Genomic DNA, 19,260 nt, shown 5'->3' on the forward strand with positions numbered 1-19,260 from the left:
AATATATTGTATAAATTATAATTAATTGTTCGTTATCTTCAAAATTTTATATAATATTATATTTTAATATTCTATATTTTTCATCAAATAACTTCAGATACTGTAAAAATATATTCCCTTGTTTTTTTATTAAATTTTTTGGATTTTTCTAAAATTTTGAATAGTTTTATAGTGTATCTTTTATGATTAAAATATTTAAGACTCAAATAAATTCAATTAAAAAAGTAATAATTAAGATAATAAATCTAGTTATTAATACAATGCAAGAATATATGATCATAACTAGAATAAATTTATCCTCATCGCCTATTTTTATGAAGGAGAACATTATTCTGATTCGAAATTTAAATAATTTCAAATTATAGCATTCAAGATAAGTTTTGTGAAAAGTGTATTTTATAAATCCTACTGAATTATTTGTCATTCTTTAAATCTTATATAATATTTTTTTCTTATAATCTATATTTTCATCAAATAATTTCAGATACTGTAAAAATATATTCACTTGTCTTTTGCTAAAATTTTGAATAGTTTTATTGTGTATCTTCTAATGATTAAAAGACTTTCTAATAAACTTTTTAAATAAATTACGAAATCAGGAAAATTAACGTAAAATATTTAATATAAATAATATATAGATAATAAATAGATATTTTTGTCATTACATAATATATAGATATTATAGATAATATATATACAAAATAAGTTTTGATTTTGTAGTCCAATTAAGGCATCGTTTGTTTTTGACAATAGAAAAACAAAGATTTACTGTGCTTACGGAAAGTTAGAAAATCAATGATTTTTTTTTCAAAAACCACCAAAATCAAGATATTTTATACGTTCAGAACTTTCTTCGCAAAATACGAAGAAAGGAACGTATATATATATTATTTAATTAATTAATTTTAATTTACTTTTTTACCCTTTATTTTAAATTCAAATTATTATTGTTTTTATTTAAAATAAAATTACAATTTAAATCTAAAAAGTATAATTAAAATTATACAAAATAATTATTATATAATAACATAATTAATCATATTTTATATATAATAAGTTATAAATAAAAATAAAAATGAAAATAAATATATTTTTTAATAATAAAAAATAATTTTATATAATAGTTATATTAATTACAAAAGAGTAAAAATAAAAATAATAATTTTATTTAATATAAAATAAGTTTTTATTAAATATTTATAATTATAAATATTTAAATAATATTTTAATTAAAAATGATTATAATTTATAATAAATCAATTAAATTAATTATTTAACAATTTTTAAATATAAGGATAAATTTGTAAATTTACATTTTTATCAATTAAAAATAATATAATTTCAATCACATCCATCACATCATTCACAAATTTTCATAAACTTTCCCTACACTTTTCACTCTATTTACCTTAATCCAAACACCCTAACTTTCTTCACACTTTCCCTTTAAATCATCTCAAATCTACTCCCCCATTTCCACTCTCTAATCCAAACAAACCATAAGTGAATATCTTTGAAGTTATGTAGGGAGGGTAATATCGTAAAAGGAGCAATACGCGTGGTCGCGTACACATCACGAAACCGTGTGGTACTGGAATTCAGTTTCCGTGGCTATAAATACAACCCTTTGGCAATTCATTTTGGTCATTTGGCTCGCGCGATTCAGAATTTAGGGTTTCGTCTCTGTGGAGCCCTTTAGGCCATAGCCGCCAGCCAGAGAGAGATTACTTCGATCCTAGCTTTTCTCTTTCCCTCATTTCTTGAAATCGAACCTCGATTCGCTTCCGTAGCAGAGCGATTCGATCAAAACCCAACACTCACAACCAAACAACTTTCGTATTAATCGAAGATGTCTCGTTGTTTTTCTTTCCCCCCTCCACGGTACGCTGCACGTTGCGAGTCCTCCTTGATCGAATCGATTAAGGTTTGTGTTGAGCCGTTTCGTTTTTGCGTTTGTGCGCTCAACTCTGCATGTTGTTCCAAATTGATTTTCTGGATAGAACTGCGGCCCCTTTTCAACTTAGGTTAGAATAGGACCAGACGATGAGATTGTTCCCCTTTATGGATGCTTTGATCGAACCCTAGAACCATGATTTGTGCTTGTTTTGAGCAAAGATCGGTTGATTTAAAATAAAATAAACATGGAAAATTAATTTTAGGTTTTCTATTCGGGTAGTATAAATATTAACACAATCTTTTTTGAACATAATATATTTGGGGGGATTGAGAAAAGGATTTTTAAATGCATGCAGTTTTCTCAAATCACTTACAATTGATCTGGATCTTTGGGTGGGTTAATGGGTTTTGATCAATTTCTCTTGTATAAACTAATACTTTTTTTTTTCAATTATAAATATGGGTTTTGAATCTTGAACCGGTTTTCTGTATACAAATCACTGCATGCTAGGTTTATTTAGTTAGGTTATTTATCTGAGGCGATGAAGATGTGAGATCACATTAGTCTCTTGTTATATATAGATTAGTGGGGTGATAGGGGATCCTAGATGTTCTCATTCATGGGTAGACGTTCGATATTAACATGTGTTATGGAGCAAGTCCGAGCCTCTTTTACTATTGTGTGGTTTGTGGGCTGCTACAGTCAGATTTGTAAAGGATATGAAATAGTTCTTGTTGTTGTAATGGCTGAAACGATTGTTCTTGACCACCGAAAGATTTGTACGAAACATGAAATAGTTTAGTTATTGCAATTGCATGGTGAAACAAGATTGAAATGCTTGCAATGCATGTTTGTTTCTTTGGACTTCTTCCCTGTCCTCTATTTGAAAATGTTATTCTGGTGCCTAAAGCTCCGAGAGGAGGAGGTAGAGAAGAAGAGGAAGGAGAAGATAGAGAAGAAGAAAATCAAGAAGGAGAAGAAGAGGGCGAAGGAGGAGAAGAAAGAGAAAAGGAAAGAGAAGAAAGAAAGGAAACATAAAGAAGGAACAAACAAAGCTACTAATGGCAGTGACGATGACAAGAAGTTCAAGCTCATTAACGATATTAAGGAAACCAAAGCAGAAGAAAAGTTGCAAAAGGGTGAAGTAGGTGAAAACGAACTACTTGAGAGGAGTGGAATTACAGAGGAACTTGAACAACCCGTTACTTCTCGGGAGCCTTGCTGCTTGTCTGACAGTACTCAAAGCAGTAAGAGGAAAAGGGGCTCCCCACAATCAACTCATGAAAATGGTGAGGAATATTTGAAGCTGGTCATCTTACTGTTTATTGGTTTGTTTGGGTAATTTGTGCTTAGATCTAATTTTGACTTTTGTGTGAAACAGGACCTGCTATTAAAATCCGACTTCCTTTGAGGAAGCATAGCGAACCTGAAGAATTGAATTCAAATTCAAAATTTCATGTGGGGTCTTCCTCAGGAAATGTGGAGGATATCGAAGATCCCTTAACTAATAAAACTAACCTTGCAAGTGAGCGTGAGTCAAAATGTGTCTCAGACACTGGACCCAAACGGTTGCTTGGAAAATCTGATTCCAGCAGTTGCAAAGGTTTGCAGAATTCTGTTAGTGGAAATGCTGCGGTCACTAAAAGTACTGTTGGAAGTGATCGTCAGTCACAATGTCTCAGCTCTACGGAGCCCAAACGGGTTGTTGGGAACTTGGATTCTAGACACAGCAAATCTGTTCAGAATTCAGTTCGTCCTGATGTTGTGGCGGCTAAAAATACCCTTGGAAATGACAGTCAGTCACAGTCTCTCAGGACGACAGAGTGCAAACGGGTTCCTCTTGGAAACTCTGTTTCTAGACATGGTAATGCAATGCAGAATTCTGTTCATGGGGACGGCGTAGTGTTGAAAAATATCGTTGGAAGTGAGCGTCAGTCACAGTCTTTGAGGACGGCAGTGCCCAATGGTGCTCTTGAAAACTCGGATGGTAGACCTGGTAAAGTTATGCAGAATTCAGTTAATGGGAAGGTTGTGGTCGATCAAAGTACTATTGGAAGTGATCGGCAATCACAAGGTCTCAAGTTGGACGAACACAAAAGGGTTGTTGGTAACTCCGGCAAAACGATACATAATTCTATTCGTGGAGATTCTGTTGATAAAAGTACCCTTGAAAATGATCGCCAGACACAATGTCTGGGGAACGCCGAACACAAACGGGTTCATGGAAAGTCTGATGCTAGACATGGCAAAGGAGTGCAGAATTTAGTTCACGGAGAGGCTGTGGTGACTAAGAGTACTCCAGGAAGTGATCATCAGTCGAAACATCTAACCAAGCGCAAACGGGTCCATGATAAACATGACTCTAAACACAGCAAAGCGTTGCAGAACTTGGTTCATGGGGATGCTGTGGTCACAGATAAAGCAGTTGATGCCATGGACATAGATAAAGCAGTTGGTGATGCCATGGGCATAGTTACTGCAGTTGATGATGGTAGTAAAAAAGTGGAATCTTTGTACAAGTCTCTGTTACTTATTCCTCCACTAACGTATGACGGTTTTGAGTCATTAGATCAAGATTGGCTATTTAGTTCGGAAGCAGAGGCAAATCGGCATGTCTCAAAGAAACAGAAGTGTGATTCTGATGTCTTCAAGCTTTCAAGTTCTATATGGCCTCGTGCAGAATACTTCCCTGAGGTCGATGTGTATGCGCTGCCATATGCAGTTCCATTTTGATTCTTTTGGATTTTTTTACAATAGAGGTAGTTTGAAGCTAGGAAGCTGTGTTCAAATTGACAGAACCGGTGCACTATTGTTTTTTGAAAGAGAAAACACTTACATGGCATGTGGGCAAATATTGCGTAATATATTCTTAACATGAATGATGCAATTTTGTCTTCCATACCGGTAGAGTCTTTGCAGAATGTACATATATACACACGTATATATATATATAGATAGATATATGTTGCCATTTTTCTCTATCATTTTTTTTTTCAAAACTTAGCTGATAATCGTTCTTGGTTGGTTGCTCAAGAAAAAGGTCTCGGATTTCTAGATATTTATTTAATAACAATCAACTAGCTAGAAATCTCTATCACTTTTAGATATGTTTTTGGTAAAGAATGGTAATAAGCTTTGAATTATGGCTCCACTGATGATATATGGAAATTTGTCTATATTTTTTGCTTGGGTGGGATTGCTTGATTCAGGTTTTTCTATGCTGTCATGAATAAAGAATAAGAATACGTTTATTTTGCGAAAAGCCAAGTAAAAAGTTAAATGAATAAGTGGCAATTGTTTACAATACATGTATAAAAAGGTCTGAAAAGCAGTTTATAACCGGTTTGGTTACTTAAAACAATTTCGTGGAATTTAATTTGGTTTTTCCATGACTTTAGGCATGGTAGTGGTAACTACTGACCTATTCAATAGGATTTTCACAGCAACATGAATTTGGCTAATATAATAAATAAAACACTTTGCTTAAGGATTTTGAAATACTGTATGTCGAAGTGGAATTTCAGAAATGTACAAGAACTCACTGGAATGTATTTTTTCTTTTTGTAATCCTTTTAAGTATTGTGGTGGCATTAACTTCAACTTTAGATATTAGTGATTTAATGGTTAAGGCTCGTTATTTTGTAACCTTGTCGTGGCTTTACAAAAATCCAAAGTGTACTTCCAACTGGATACTTCAACATATTTACTTATAGTTAAAGTAGGGAAGTTTCGCCAAAGAGAAAAACATTTCATCTTTTATGACGTGATAAAAAAATTATAATCATAGTGGAGTGGACTTGAATAATGGTATCTCTTTCGAAGAATTCCAAATTTTTTTATTAGACGTTAAATGAATTTAATATGTGAATTTTAAGTGTAAGTTAACTTGAAATAACTAACTTATAACTAATTTTTAAAGTGTAGTTTACACTAGTTATATATACTATGAAACTCATGCAAAAGGTAAAGTATTACTTTACGAAAGTAATATGAATTACACGTTATAAATATGTGGAAAAATAGTTTTTATTGTTTGTTTTGAGTTCTTCACTAGGTTGGGTGTAAATTTAGGTTCTTTTCTTATATCGTTGAGAAAACTTTAATATTTACAACCTTGTGTCATTGTTTATTAACTTTTCATTTATTACAGACTCTACTTTTTATAATATTTTTATTTTTATCATTTTAATTTAAAAATTTATAAAAATATCCTCCAAAAATTGTAATTAGATATATATAAATTGTTTTGCTATGCCCAAATCAAGTCATAAGGGAAAGACTCACAAATAAAAGGGAGAGGAGCATGGAAAAAGTCAATACGAGTAATATAGTATAAATATTAAAGGATAATTTAAATGTATTTGGTATGAAAATTATATTATTATCTAATTATTATATAAGTTGAATATTTTTAAGGCGTCCTCATACCAAATGTATATAAAATTCTAGATAAGGAAAGTTTTTGTTATTCATTTGGATTAAGTACAGAACAATGAACAATACTAACACAGGAAGTGCAGAAGTAAGAAAAGGAGGAAGCTTCATGAGTTTATAGTAATGAATAACCGTTTGTAGAGTTGCTTACTACTCGAAATTAGGATCTTCTTCCCCCTCACCCTCTTCATAGTCATCCTCATCAACTGTTGCATCCTGATATTGTTGGTACTCTGCCACCAAATCGTTCATGTTGCTCTCTGCCTCAGTGAACTCCATTTCATCCATTCCTTCACCTGTGTACCAGTGCAAGAAGGCCTTGCGTCTATACATGGCAGTGAATTGCTCACTCACCCTTCTGAACATCTCCTGAATTGAAGTGGAGTTACCAATGAAAGTGCTTGACATCTTCAAGTTCCTGGGAGGGATGTCACACACACTTGACTTCACGTTGTTGGGAATCCACTCAACAAAGTATGACGAGTTCTTGTTCTGCACGTTGATCATTTGCTCATCCACCTCCTTGGTGCTCATTTTTCCCCTGAACATTGCTGATGCAGTCAAGTAGCGTCCATGGCGGGGATCGGCAGCACACATCATGTTCTTGGCGTCCCACATTTGTTGGGTGAGTTCAGGGACAGTGAGGGAGGCGTACTGCTGAGACCCACGTGAGGTGAGAGGCGCAAACCCCACCATGAAGAAGTGGAGACGTGGGAATGGAATCAAGTTCACAGCTAGTTTCCTGAGGTCAGAGTTCAGTTGCCCAGGAAACCTCAAGCAACAGGTCACTCCACTCATGGTTGCAGATATCAGGTGGTTCAGATCACCAACTACAATTGCAAACCGTTAAATTAATCAAATTATGCAGTAAATTAATTACTTGGGAGTGGTGTATGAGTGGGAGAGTACCATAGTTTGCATTCACACAATCACCACATTTTAAGGGACGATTCAAAATGGATGATTTTTTAAAATTGTCTATGTGACTAAAGGTTGATTGAGATAATCACTTTTTACATAAAGTGTGATGATATATCATAATTTATCAATCCCTCGTACATAAGAAATTTGGACATGTGATGGTACCAAAGATCTAATAATTTCTCTGTAGGGGAGAATTCTAAAGAATGCAGATAACTTTTTCCTTTTCAGATTTAGTAAGCATTTAGAATAGGTACATGAAAGTTCCAAGTTGCTGAATGGGCAAAATAATGAATGCAGGAATTGAAATCAGTGTGGGATTGGGGTACTTACAACTAGGGGTGGTGAGTTTTAAGGTCCTGAAGCAAATGTCATAGAGTGCTTCATTGTCAAGAACCATGCACTCATCTCCATTTTCCACCAACTGGTGAACGGATAAAGTAGCATTGTAGGGCTCCACAACCGTGTCAGAGACCTTTGGGGAAGGGAAAACAGAGAAAGTGAGCATCATTCTGTCCGGGTACTCCTCCCTTATCTTCGATATCAAAAGTGTTCCCATGCCAGAACCCGTACCACCTCCAAGCGAGTGACACACTTGAAAACCTGAGAAAAAAAATAAAATTCAACACAATATCGCATGCATCCATGTTCATAAACAATAGCCGGTCCAATCTTAAGACACTATTCAAATCAAACTAATAAAACACTCATCACACCCAATATATTTGCGAGTAGTAATCCGATAATAACATAAATTTTGACACTATCTTCTAAAATGAAATTTAAGGCAAGTGAAGTTCAGATTAATGGTTAATTTTGAACAGCATGCATTCCACACATATTTGTGTAACAGAGATAGAGTGATATAGAAAAGAAAGTGTATGAAACCTTGCAAGCAGTCACAGTTTTCGGCCTCTTTGCGAACGACATCAAGGACGGAATCGATCAATTCAGCGCCTTCGGTGTAGTGTCCCTTGGCCCAATTGTTGCCGGCGCCGGACTGTCCAAAGACGAAGTTATCAGGGCGGAAGATCTTGCCGTAGGGGCTGGATCTAATGCTATCCATGGTCCCTGGCTCCAAATCCATCAACACAGCCCTCGGAACGTACCTTCCTCCAGAAGCCTCATTGTAGTACACGTTTATCCTCTCCAATTGGATATCGGAGGCCACATCTCCGGTGAACTTTCCGGTGGGATCGATCCCGTGCTCGTCGCAGATCACTTCCCAGAATTTGGAACCGATTTGGTTCCCGCATTGGCCACCTTGCACGTGCAATATTTCCCTCATTCTTCTTACTCAACCTTCTCTCTCTTTCTCTCTCTTTCTCTCTCTCAATTCCACCGCAGATTCAACACACAGAGGTGTATATATATATATATATATATATATAAGGGATCTCAGAGAGTGAGAGTGCGAGGGTAATCGTGGAATGGAAAAAAAGCTATTATTTCTATGTTCCTGGAGTGTGGTCTTGAAGCGCCATAATTATCATTACCTTAACTTCTTTTCCTTCTATTTCGCTCTATTTTTGGCCTTCGTCAATCCAATTTTTTCTTTCATAATTTTTGTACATCAACATAATTTTTATTCTATTTTCTTATAAAAAAATATGCAATTGGTATTGGCCCATTTGGAGTAGCCCACACTGAAACAGGCACCTTCACTTGGGCTTGTGGTTCACAAATTGAGAGCAGTTTCTTCCTGCACCCCTATGTTTTTCTTCCTGTAGCCCCATAATGTTATTATGTAAAGGTAAAACTATTTCTAATATTTTCTAAAAATCCTAAAATGCGCACAACACACATACTACTCTTTCTTCTTTCTTTTCACATAGACTTGATAGACTATATTGTTCTCTCAACGATATTGTTCTCTCAACGACAATGCTACTCCAAAATTTTGGTGGTGATCAGTGGTGTCTCCAACAACTTGGTGGTTATTCGGTGGTTTCTCTTGGCGGTTCTCTGTTTGAAGAAGAAGGTAAGTAACTTTTTTTTAGTTTTCAAATCTATAGTTCCATTTTTGTTGCGGATTTTCATTTTCACTGTACATATGTTGTGATTTCACAGAGTGCAGTCTGCTTGGTCTACAAAACCGGGAATCCACACTTTATTTTTTGTCTTTCGGAATATTGAATCTACAAAATTCCCAAATTGTTTCATTCATAAATCTTTCGGATTGGTGAGTTCGGTAATCTTCTAGATTTGTAAATCCACAGTATGTTTCCGAATTTCAGAACCCATAATAAAAAAAAAAGACATTCCAGATCCACAAATTCATAATTAAAAAATGCAGATACCGTTTTTCAAATAAAATCAAGACTAATTTTAGAATTTTAAAAATTATGGAGTGCAGGAAAAAAAAATTGTAGGAGTGTAAAAATAAACTCCCTCATCATCATCACCAGCAAAAGAATCTACTAGAGAATTTATCAACCGTTTACTACGTTGAAAGCTGGTTTCATTCTTGGTTATTTTGGTCTTTTGCATTTTTTTCGTTTGTGAACAGTTGCTTTCGCATTTAGTTGTCCATATCTTTTATTTTCTTAGCTTTCATTTTTCAACTTTTTTCATTGCCTTTTCCCTTCCTCTATGATGAAACAACCAAAGCTCCAAAATAGACAATGCGTAAAAACAGATTGTGCGATGAAGTGTTCCTTACACTTGAAAAAGATATTTGGAACATTATCAAAGATATGTAATAAATACCATGTTATCGATTTTGTCATATGATAAATCAAAGTTTTATCTGATAAATAATTTAATTCTAATTTTATTTATGTAAAATATTGTTTTAAATAAAATGGTTACAAATATTTTAAAAATGTATATTTTATATAAAAATATTTATAGTTAAATATGTTTTTAGTCTTAAACTTTCATGTTAATATAGACAAATAATTGAAGTTAAATTTTTGGTCAACCTGAAATCGTTTGACACACGAGAAACAATCGTTTGCTTAAAAATATCTCTTTCATAACTTTTCAAAATAGAAGAAAATAATTACTCTACACTTAATAAGAGACTAAATCCAAATTTGCATCAAAATCCATGAATCAAAAACATACTTAATCTCCTAGAAATGTAATCTTAAAAGTTGTGGTCCATATAATTTATCAATCTATGATTATTTATTTTTAACATTTTCAAATAATATGTATTTTTGAATTGTATGAGTCAAAGTTTTAAATCTAGGTCCCATTTTACATTATCTTCTCCCTACTCGTTTATCTTATTTTTTCAAACATGAAAAATGCCATTTGAAAAGTGCATTCTTTCTTTCAAATTTCAACTAAAAATGAAACTCGTACAATTTTGTGACTTTTATAAACAAAAAAATACTTAATAGTTTAAGAGTGTGTGTTGACAAATGTTATGAATACTTGTAAACATTAGACAGAAACTGAGAAGGGTTGGTATTAACACAGGAGCTTAAGAATCAAAGGTTTTGATAAAGATTACAAAAATGTGTTTTTGGTATCTAAAATAACAAAAAGGGATACTTTTAATGAGATGAAAAAGCAACTAATCAAAAGGTTAAAAGAAAATGTTTGGTAAGGTGGGAATGAAATTTCAATGATGAAGGCCTAAAATGTTAAATTTTCAAACCATAGGTCACCTTTTGTAAATTAAGAGTAAATCACACAAGTTTAGTGATGTTTTTTTTTGGATTTGTTTGAACCATATTGGTTTCATTCAACATCTGCGACCAAAATAAGAGACCAGTAATGTGCATCCTTTCATCAAATCTTTAAAAAAAAAATTCTCTTTTTGAAATTTCTACTTCTTCTCACTTCCTTTTTGTTGTATTCTTTATTTTTATTTTGTTTCCACTTCTTTTTACTCTGTTCTTTGTATGTTGTACCCTATCCAATCTGAACAAATAAAGAAAAATAATCCCAATTCCCAAAAGAGTTGGAAAAAAAGTGCATATAATTTTGGATGAGATACTCTGCAAATGGAAAAGAGTAAGAAGATAAAAATAAATAAATAAAGAAAACAATAATAGATGAGACAAGTAAATGAGAAGAAAAAATATAACAAAAATAAATGTTTATCATTTTTTTTTTCTTTTCCTATACTTAACAAATTATACTTTCCAATTTTAAGAATTATTAATAAACACTCATAATATTTTTTTCTAATTAAATCCTTTTAGAAGTTAACACGAAATACGTTAAACTCATACAATTGAAAATCTTTCACTCCAGTCTAACTAGAATTTGTTGAGTTTATCCATCAACTAAAATATTAGCATATAGGACTTCATTTGAAGGACTCATCAAGCTTTTTTTTTTTTTGAGTTAAATATGTTTTTCATGTACTTTCATGCAAAATTAGTTTTTGTCCTTAATCCAAAATTTAGACCTCCTAAGTACTTGTAGTAAGAAAATTATTAAAATTAGTCATTGTCATTTTTTTTAAATGACAAATAAATTTCCAGTATGGACTAAGATATTAAAATATTTCATCATCCATAATAATGTTTTAATATTATAAGAAATTTGTTTTAAGAAAAAACACTAATAAAAACTCTTTCTAATAGTTTTTTTTATGTCATAGAAGTCTAAAAAAAAACAATTTCGTATTATAGTAAAGTTAAAAAAAATGTATTTAATTTTGTTTTTTTTTTTACTAATTAAGTTTATACACCAGTACAGGTAAGTCAAGATATAATTCAATTATGACACTCATTGTAGTGTCTCTGCAATTGATTAATACATGATTACAGCAAATTGGGAGTTACGAGGAGTAAGTATGATCGAGAAAAAAAGCATAGCCTAAATCAAACAAAACAGGACAAGGTAGATATCACATTTTTGTTAGTTTTCACGTTGTCTCTCTCTCTTTCATACGTAGTACATGACAATAACACACCATGAAGTTTGAAGCAGTCTTTGATTTCATTCCATTTCATCACTGTCATGCTTCGTGCCACGAAATTTCCTCTCCTCTCAGTTCCAATTACGCGTCTCTTATTTTATTTCTAAGTTTACTTCTATTCTTATTATTTTATTTCTTCCAAAATTTTCAACCACCCGAATCTCCTTCATGAACCTATCACATTATAGTCAAAGCCAGAGTTGCAAATTATCTCTTTCAACATCTATTTCATATCCCTCTTCCCTTCTTCTACTAAAGTTTCCGTTTTGGAGTTCAATACTCTCTGTAAATAGTCCTAAATAGGTGTGTTTATGCTCCCATTCAATTGGGGTGATGAAATTTAGTGGTTGCTGAATCAAAACTGCTTTGTTTTCTTGTCGTTAATTCTTATGATAAAACTATGCATGTCAATGTTATTGTTTTCATTTTAATCAACCATCATCATTAGAGAATATTCTTTATTTTGTTTTACTTTTGGTCTTTTTTTCTGTGTTTTGTTTACCATGTTATGCAAGTTAAAGTTGCAGAGTCACTCCTCTTGTGCAGGCGTTGAGTTTTTGTTGTTTTCATTCTGCTTAATGGGGTCAGTTTGCTCAGCTGCTAAGGCTGAGAAAAACAAAAACAAAGAAATTGGAGGGAAAGCCTTGGGAAAGCTTAAGAAGTTGAAGAGTATTGCTAAGGGGAAAGGAGATTGTTATTCAAATCCAAGGACTAGTGATAGTGGTAGAAAGAAAAAGGAAAGTGAATTCAGAATATCCAATCCTAATGGAAAAGAAGGGAAACAGGTACTTTCCCTTTACTGATTTTTGCTGTTTCAGAAGCTGAATTAATTTGGTCGAGGGGTAAGAAAACAGTGAAATGCATATTATTCTCATTAAATGTAGAGTAGACATGCTTTCTTAAGGTCTTTGGGTATGAATAAAAGTCAACGAATTTTTTATACTCAGTAAACTGCTATGGAATGACTATGTAAAAGACCTTTGCATTACTATTTTTAAATTTGTGAGGGGTTTTCTTGTTCTAACATGTGTTCAAGCATGATTATGAGTAACAAAAAACATGTCTGTTATTTATAATAATGAATGAGTTGGAAGCTCGTAAAAATGAAGATCAGTTACATTGATGCCTTCCACTATTGTTTTGAGTGAAGATATGCTACCTAAGTTATGAAAGTGGTGAAGATTTTTGATCCTGCAAAGTAGTCTTTGAGGTTAGAAACCTTAACAAGAACTGGTTTTGATTCTAATACATATTGATGATTTTTAACTGATGCAAAGCTTTTTGGTGGAATAGTCTAACTCTCAAACAATTCATAGATTTGTCTGTATGATTCTTACTTTATTCAAACAGTGAACTATTTGTTTCTTTGGCTGTAAATGATCAAATTATGAGCAGAATAAAATCAATCAATTGCTGCTTTTACTTGGAGCCAATGAAATTTGAGTTATGTTATGGAGCCTTTGCATTGGAAGTTTGATGTTTGCACTTTGATCAATAATGTCTCTCCTTTTCTCAGGGATCACAGAGAGGTTCCATTTGGGGAAGAGCTGGTGAGAGGGCAGTGGAAGTTCTGGACACACTTGGAAGTAGTGTGCCAAAGTTAAGCAACAGTAATGGGTTTGGCTCTGCCGTAGCTCCTAGAGGGAATAAAATATCTATATTGGCATTTGAAGTAGCTAACACAATAAATAAAGGAGCAATCTTGTTTCAATCACTGTCCGAAGAAAACATTCAGCTCCTTAAAAAAGAGATTTTACAATCGGAAGGGGTGCAGCAATTAGTTTCAACTGATACAAAGGAGTTAGTAGGCCTAGTTGAAGCTGACAAAAGGTATTTGCTTGTTTAGAGCAAGGTGTTTTATATTCTATCAAGTATCTTCTGTCTTCTCTCGTTATCCGTCTATCAAGTCCGAAGGGTAAGATACCTACAAACACACTTCAACGCTTAAGTCAGCTGAAGTGTTGATGTGTTTATTTAGATTTTAGAATTAGAAAAGTCATTACTTTTTATTGTGAGTTCTACCTCTATTTATACTTTTCTATTGGAATTTAATTCGGTCATTCGGTTTTTGGTAGGACATATTCCATTACATGTGTATATATGTTTCTTGTACTAATGATCTTTATCTCTGATTTTTGGGAATTTGTAGGGAAGAATTAAATTCTTTCTCCCGGGAAGTGGCTAGATTTGGAAATTTATGCAAGGATCCTCAGTGGCATAACCTAGAACGATATTTCTCAAGGTGAGTTTGCTTGCTTTTAAATGTTGCTTGGTGGAAAGATTATGCTAAATCAATGTGTTGATTTCTCAAATAATTACAAACATTTCAGATTACATAAGGACATATTGGACAACAGGCAACCAAGGGTGGAGGCAGAAAAGACAATGCAGGACTTGACAACTCTATCTCACAATACTGCTGTAAGCAAATTGTAATTTTATTACTTGATGTGTCAGCATAGCTGAGACATCAAGTTGTATAGTGATGCCGAACATGAAAGATTTATATAAAAGAAATTGTAATTTTAAATAAGTTGTTGTTTTCTTCTGTTAGAATACATGGTGCTGGCCTTTCACAAAAGAGAGAATTTGAGAAAGTAAAAAACTGAAAAATGTAAACTGTAATGAATGAGTGAAGTGTGATTAGAAATAATATGTAAGTAACATTTTATGCCTCTGATGAGTGATAGTATTAAGGATTCCATGAATATGATTGATGTTGTTGATATTGTAGTGTTTACTACTTCTGATGTGGTTAAAATTCAATTCTATTCTTGAATTTATATAGTTCCTTCTTTAAATAACTCGATCTTTTTTCTACATAGGAATTATATCACGAGCTAACTGCGTTAGAACGTTTTGAACAAGATTATCAGAACAAGATTAAGGAAATGGAATCCTTAAATCTTCCTCTCAACGGTTAGAAGCTTCCTAATATACTTTTCCCTAAACAGTTTGACTTTCTTTTCTGTTGATGATTTTAGTTTTGATCATGTGCTAAGATTATTATCTTATAATTATGTTTGTGTTAGAATATAGTAACAATAGCATTTGTGTTCTGCAACTATTACACTCAAATTCTTATTTAGACAAATTTCTTTGTAATTTAAGAGTTCTCAACTTCTCTCAGTTAACTTCTGTAAGATAATTTTAACTTATTCAGACAAGTAAATTAGATTCCTTCCTTTATTGTGAGTTGAATTTAGTTATTAATCCCATTTTTTTTCCCTTCATCATATTATGTATTCACATTAGAAATCAAATAAACACGCCTTCTGCATAATTTCAATTTCTCTTAATCTCAATCCCAATAACAAGACAAGAGTCATTTATTTTTTGACTGAGATTCTTAATTATTGATCTTCTTGAGAGTTATCATTTTAAGATTATCCGTCTAACAAATTATCTGCAAATCAATCTTCTGCAGTATTTATCTTATTTCTAACAGGTCATTTTCTTTATAATTGTAGGGGACAGTCTCACAGCTTTTCAGATTGAAATAAAGCACCAAAGAAAGTTTGTGAGGAGCTTGAAAAGAAAATCTCTTTGGTCTAGAAGATTGGAAGAGGTATACGAGTTTGTGCTTCTTCTAACTGTGAATAGTTCCTCATTTGAAACTTTCAGAATTTCCATTTTCCTGCATTCCTTCCTTTCAATATAAAAGCTTTGTGCGTCAGTGGACAAGTATTTTTTTACAATAGTGGACTTGTTCATTCACTTACTTCTTGCAGATTGTTGAAAAGTTGGTTGATATAGTTACCCAGATGGATCAAGCGATTTTCCAGTTCATTGGAAACCATGGTATGAGATCATATCTAATAACAATTCAAAATCAATTGTTATATGTCTGATTTGATTCTGCGAAGTACTTGGATTTGGGTGGCATATCATTAGTATTAGATTCCTAAAATTTTATGGAATTGTGGATTTGTGGCAGGTACAACTTCTGTAAACTCTTGCAAGAGTTCTGAAAGACTTGGTGAAGCTGGTCTCTCCCTGCACTATGCTAACATTATCAATCAGATAAACATGATTGTAAGTTTGTATCAACTTGACATCTCAGTTAGACTGATACCTCAAGTAATAATAATCATCTGTCATCACATGAAATTTGTAATAAAAGAAAAACTAGTGTAACTTAGCAAGGTGCTGTAGATATAATCTAAATAAAATGTCTATTTCCAACTTATACCAGGCATCTCGTCCAACTGTTCTTCCTCCAAATATGAGGGACACATTGTATCATGGATTGCCTAATAATATTAAGAGTGCACTTCCTTCTCGGTTGCAAAATGCTGATGCCATGAAAGAGGTATGTCTAATCTGATTAATGGAGTTCTGTTCTTGTTAGATTATGCTAAATGGGAATTTTCTTTAGCTCTCCATCACTCAGGTCAGAGCTGAAATGGATAAGACGCTGCAGTGGCTAACTCCATTTGCCACAAATACGACCAAGTAAGATAACGCAGTTTTCTACTTTGATATTTGAAAACACCAGTTCTATGTTGGACTTATTAATAGGTTGTTCTTTTGGTTTGGGTTGTTTTTTGTACTTATCTCCTAAAGTTACATGTTCATATGATAGTATGTGATATGACAAGTGATGGAAACTATTATTCAAAAAAATCAAATTTCAAATCAACAAAAAACAATAGAAGACAAAATTAAAATTTGACCATAAAGAGTGAGTAAAATCATTTTACTAGTCAAATAACATTGAAATTGCTGAAGTATGTTATGCTGTTTTTTTTTTTTCTAATATTTGCTTTGGTGTATTTTGGCAGGGTACATCAAGGTTTTGGATGGGTTGGCGAATGGGCAAATACAAGGTTATTTTTCAGTTTCAATTCAAATTTTGTGTGTAGAGAATGATTGATGAAGAAAGGAAAGTGAGAATGTAAATAAGTGAATGAAAGGAGGAACTGTACTAATGTTATTTTTATTCATGAAGATCAAAGTTTGCAGTATGATATGTTGTAATTTTTTGTGGTTTGCAGTATTCAGTTTTGCGAAAACACAGTCAGAGAAAATAAACTGATTCGGCTGCAGACACTTTACTATGCAGAGAAGAAAAAGATAGATTTTTACATCATTGAATTGTTGACTAGGCTTCACTACTTGGTTACCTTTGTAAGATACAGACATAGCAATCCCATGAGACCAATGTCCACAACAAATTCTCCTAAGCGTCTAGAGTTTCAAGCAAAGATGTTACAGTTTATAACCTTAGACAGTATTAGCAAGTCATTGGGAACTCAACTTTCCCAAGAGGACAAAAGATTATTAGAGGAAGTAACTATGAGAAGAAGGAACCCAGGAGTCAGCAAAAGTGAGGATCTTGCAGTGACCAAGAAAAGAAGAGCCAAAGTTTGTCCTCATAGCAATAGTGAAAGGAGTTCACCTGTTACAACAAAAGTTTTGGAGCACCAAAGATCTAATGTTTTGGATATTATGGATGGTCTATAAGATGCTTTTCAATTGCTTTTACTTGTTTTCTTATGTAAGATGAACATGTTTCTGAAAGATAATGGAAAAAAACATATCTACCAGTGTTCAATTTCTTGGTGCAAGCTTCATCCATATTTATTCCTTAAAACCACATTGTTTTGAAGACTCAAAAGGGTCTGCTTTATGTGTTACCACTATTAGAACTAGGAGGCCGAAACTGCACTCCAATGGAAACATTATACCAAAAGATGATTAAAGAATTGAAAGGAAAAACATTTACCACTGATTAAATTCTCTTTTAATAGCATTGGTTAGTATCCGTCATTATAGTATATATGGGTTAGTATCCGTCATTATAGTATATATGTATCAGTATGTAACAAAAGGTTCACATTGAAGTTTTTACAGTGGTGTAATCAAATGTATGATTATGAATAATATCGAAAGTATGTGTAACATGTTTTTTTATTTGAATTGGTGTTTGAGCCATTGGTTTGTATGAAATCCATTAAAAAATTTTAGGTGTGAGACTTGTAGAGGTTTGATGTTGTGTTTTGTAAACATGTGATCGACAATAAAAGTTATAGTAGAGTAACTTTTTTTAGATTATATTGTTCTGTTTTAGAGGTTTATCTCTTGAATGTAAGAAAATCTAACTATCACTTCTCATATAAGAGTCTCTATCTCAACCCAAAATCAACATGCTCTCAACCAGGGGAACTTTCGTGCTTAAAAGGCAACTTGAGAAAAGAGAAATAAACACCTAATTAATCAAGTCTACAAGTTGGATGACTATAATAATAGTAGATAATTACAGTTCAAACGACCTATTATTTTCATAAATTAAATTGCTAATTAATGCTGCTATATCGGTCCCAGATATTTTGTGTGTGCTTTTTCTGACTTCTAGATATTTTAAGGGCACGAGATTCATCAAATCCTTGTATAAGATGCAAGATAATAGCATTGAAATATCTCATCTGACTAAATTTCTCTGAGGGCAATACTTACAATTCTTATGAAAATTTGGTTGACTGCAGCAAAACTGAAGCAGTTCAACAATGTCAGGAATTTTTGGAATGAGAAAGTGGGAAGTTGAAGCTAACTTCTACCAACGGATTCAGCAACTTGATCAACTAACTTTGTGATTTGGTAGAAGAGTAAAGTGGTGAACATAATAGTCAAAAGAGGTTAAGAATTTTAGAATAAAATAATTAACGATGATATGTTCAAAATCGTGTCAAAATTGCAAAAGTTGCCAAACAAGACCTACTACTTTATCCATTTGATATCCCTCTCTGCAAAGGCTGCGCTAGATGAGAGTAGCAATTAGGGTTGTAGTATGCTGTCACGCTTGACGATAAATTTTCAAAACCTCTTTTCTCAGGACCTCACACTTTCGTATGTGGGTTCCATGTTCTTGTCATGACACACCTCACTAACACCAACATTTGTAATTTTTAAAATTTTTAAATTTATACGTATACTTTGTATAAACAAGCCTAAATTATACTGTTGCAACTTTTTCTTTCAATTTCTTCCTCAATTGTTGGTATTTGCTTCCTTAATTGTTGGTGTTCGGTCCGAGTTGATCCTAAAAAAGTATTTCAATGATCAAGTAAGACAATGTAAAAACCATATGATTGATTAAAACGTACCTTACATTTGTATAAAG

General features: G+C 32.8%; 3 protein-coding genes across 3 annotated transcripts; 2 read left to right on the forward strand and 1 right to left on the reverse strand.

The window, feature by feature from the left end:
* Positions 1–1,640: 1,640 nt before the first annotated feature.
* Positions 1,641–4,878, forward strand: LOC137816318 (uncharacterized). Its single transcript, XM_068619413.2, has 3 exons — positions 1,641–1,924; positions 2,808–3,186; positions 3,279–4,878. The coding sequence occupies exons 1-3, from the start codon at positions 1,850–1,852 to the stop codon at positions 4,628–4,630; spliced, it is 1,806 nt and encodes a 601-aa protein (XP_068475514.1). The 5' UTR covers positions 1,641–1,849; the 3' UTR covers positions 4,631–4,878.
* A 1,462-nt stretch (positions 4,879–6,340) lies between these two features.
* On the reverse strand, positions 6,341–8,829 carry LOC137816319 (tubulin beta-6 chain). The gene is made up of 3 exons (XM_068619414.2): positions 8,141–8,829; positions 7,586–7,855; positions 6,341–7,161 (listed from the first exon to the last, which is right to left on the reverse strand). The coding sequence occupies exons 1-3, from the start codon at positions 8,538–8,540 to the stop codon at positions 6,482–6,484; spliced, it is 1,350 nt and encodes a 449-aa protein (XP_068475515.1). The 5' UTR covers positions 8,541–8,829; the 3' UTR covers positions 6,341–6,481.
* A 3,317-nt stretch (positions 8,830–12,146) lies between these two features.
* On the forward strand, positions 12,147–17,694 carry LOC137816324 (protein PSK SIMULATOR 2). The gene is made up of 13 exons (XM_068619419.1): positions 12,147–12,440; positions 12,684–12,922; positions 13,654–13,967; positions 14,287–14,379; positions 14,468–14,558; positions 14,963–15,056; positions 15,608–15,705; positions 15,869–15,938; positions 16,075–16,172; positions 16,333–16,449; positions 16,516–16,592; positions 16,922–16,966; positions 17,135–17,694. Exons 2-13 carry the CDS (start codon positions 12,716–12,718, stop codon positions 17,601–17,603), a joined length of 1,773 nt encoding a protein of 590 aa, XP_068475520.1. The 5' UTR covers positions 12,147–12,440; positions 12,684–12,715; the 3' UTR covers positions 17,604–17,694.
* Positions 17,695–19,260: the final 1,566 nt, after the last annotated feature.

This window comes from Phaseolus vulgaris, chromosome 1, assembly GCF_051622355.1.
Source record: "Phaseolus vulgaris cultivar YP4 chromosome 1, ASM5162235v1, whole genome shotgun sequence".
NCBI classification, from domain to species: domain Eukaryota; kingdom Viridiplantae; phylum Streptophyta; class Magnoliopsida; order Fabales; family Fabaceae; genus Phaseolus; species Phaseolus vulgaris.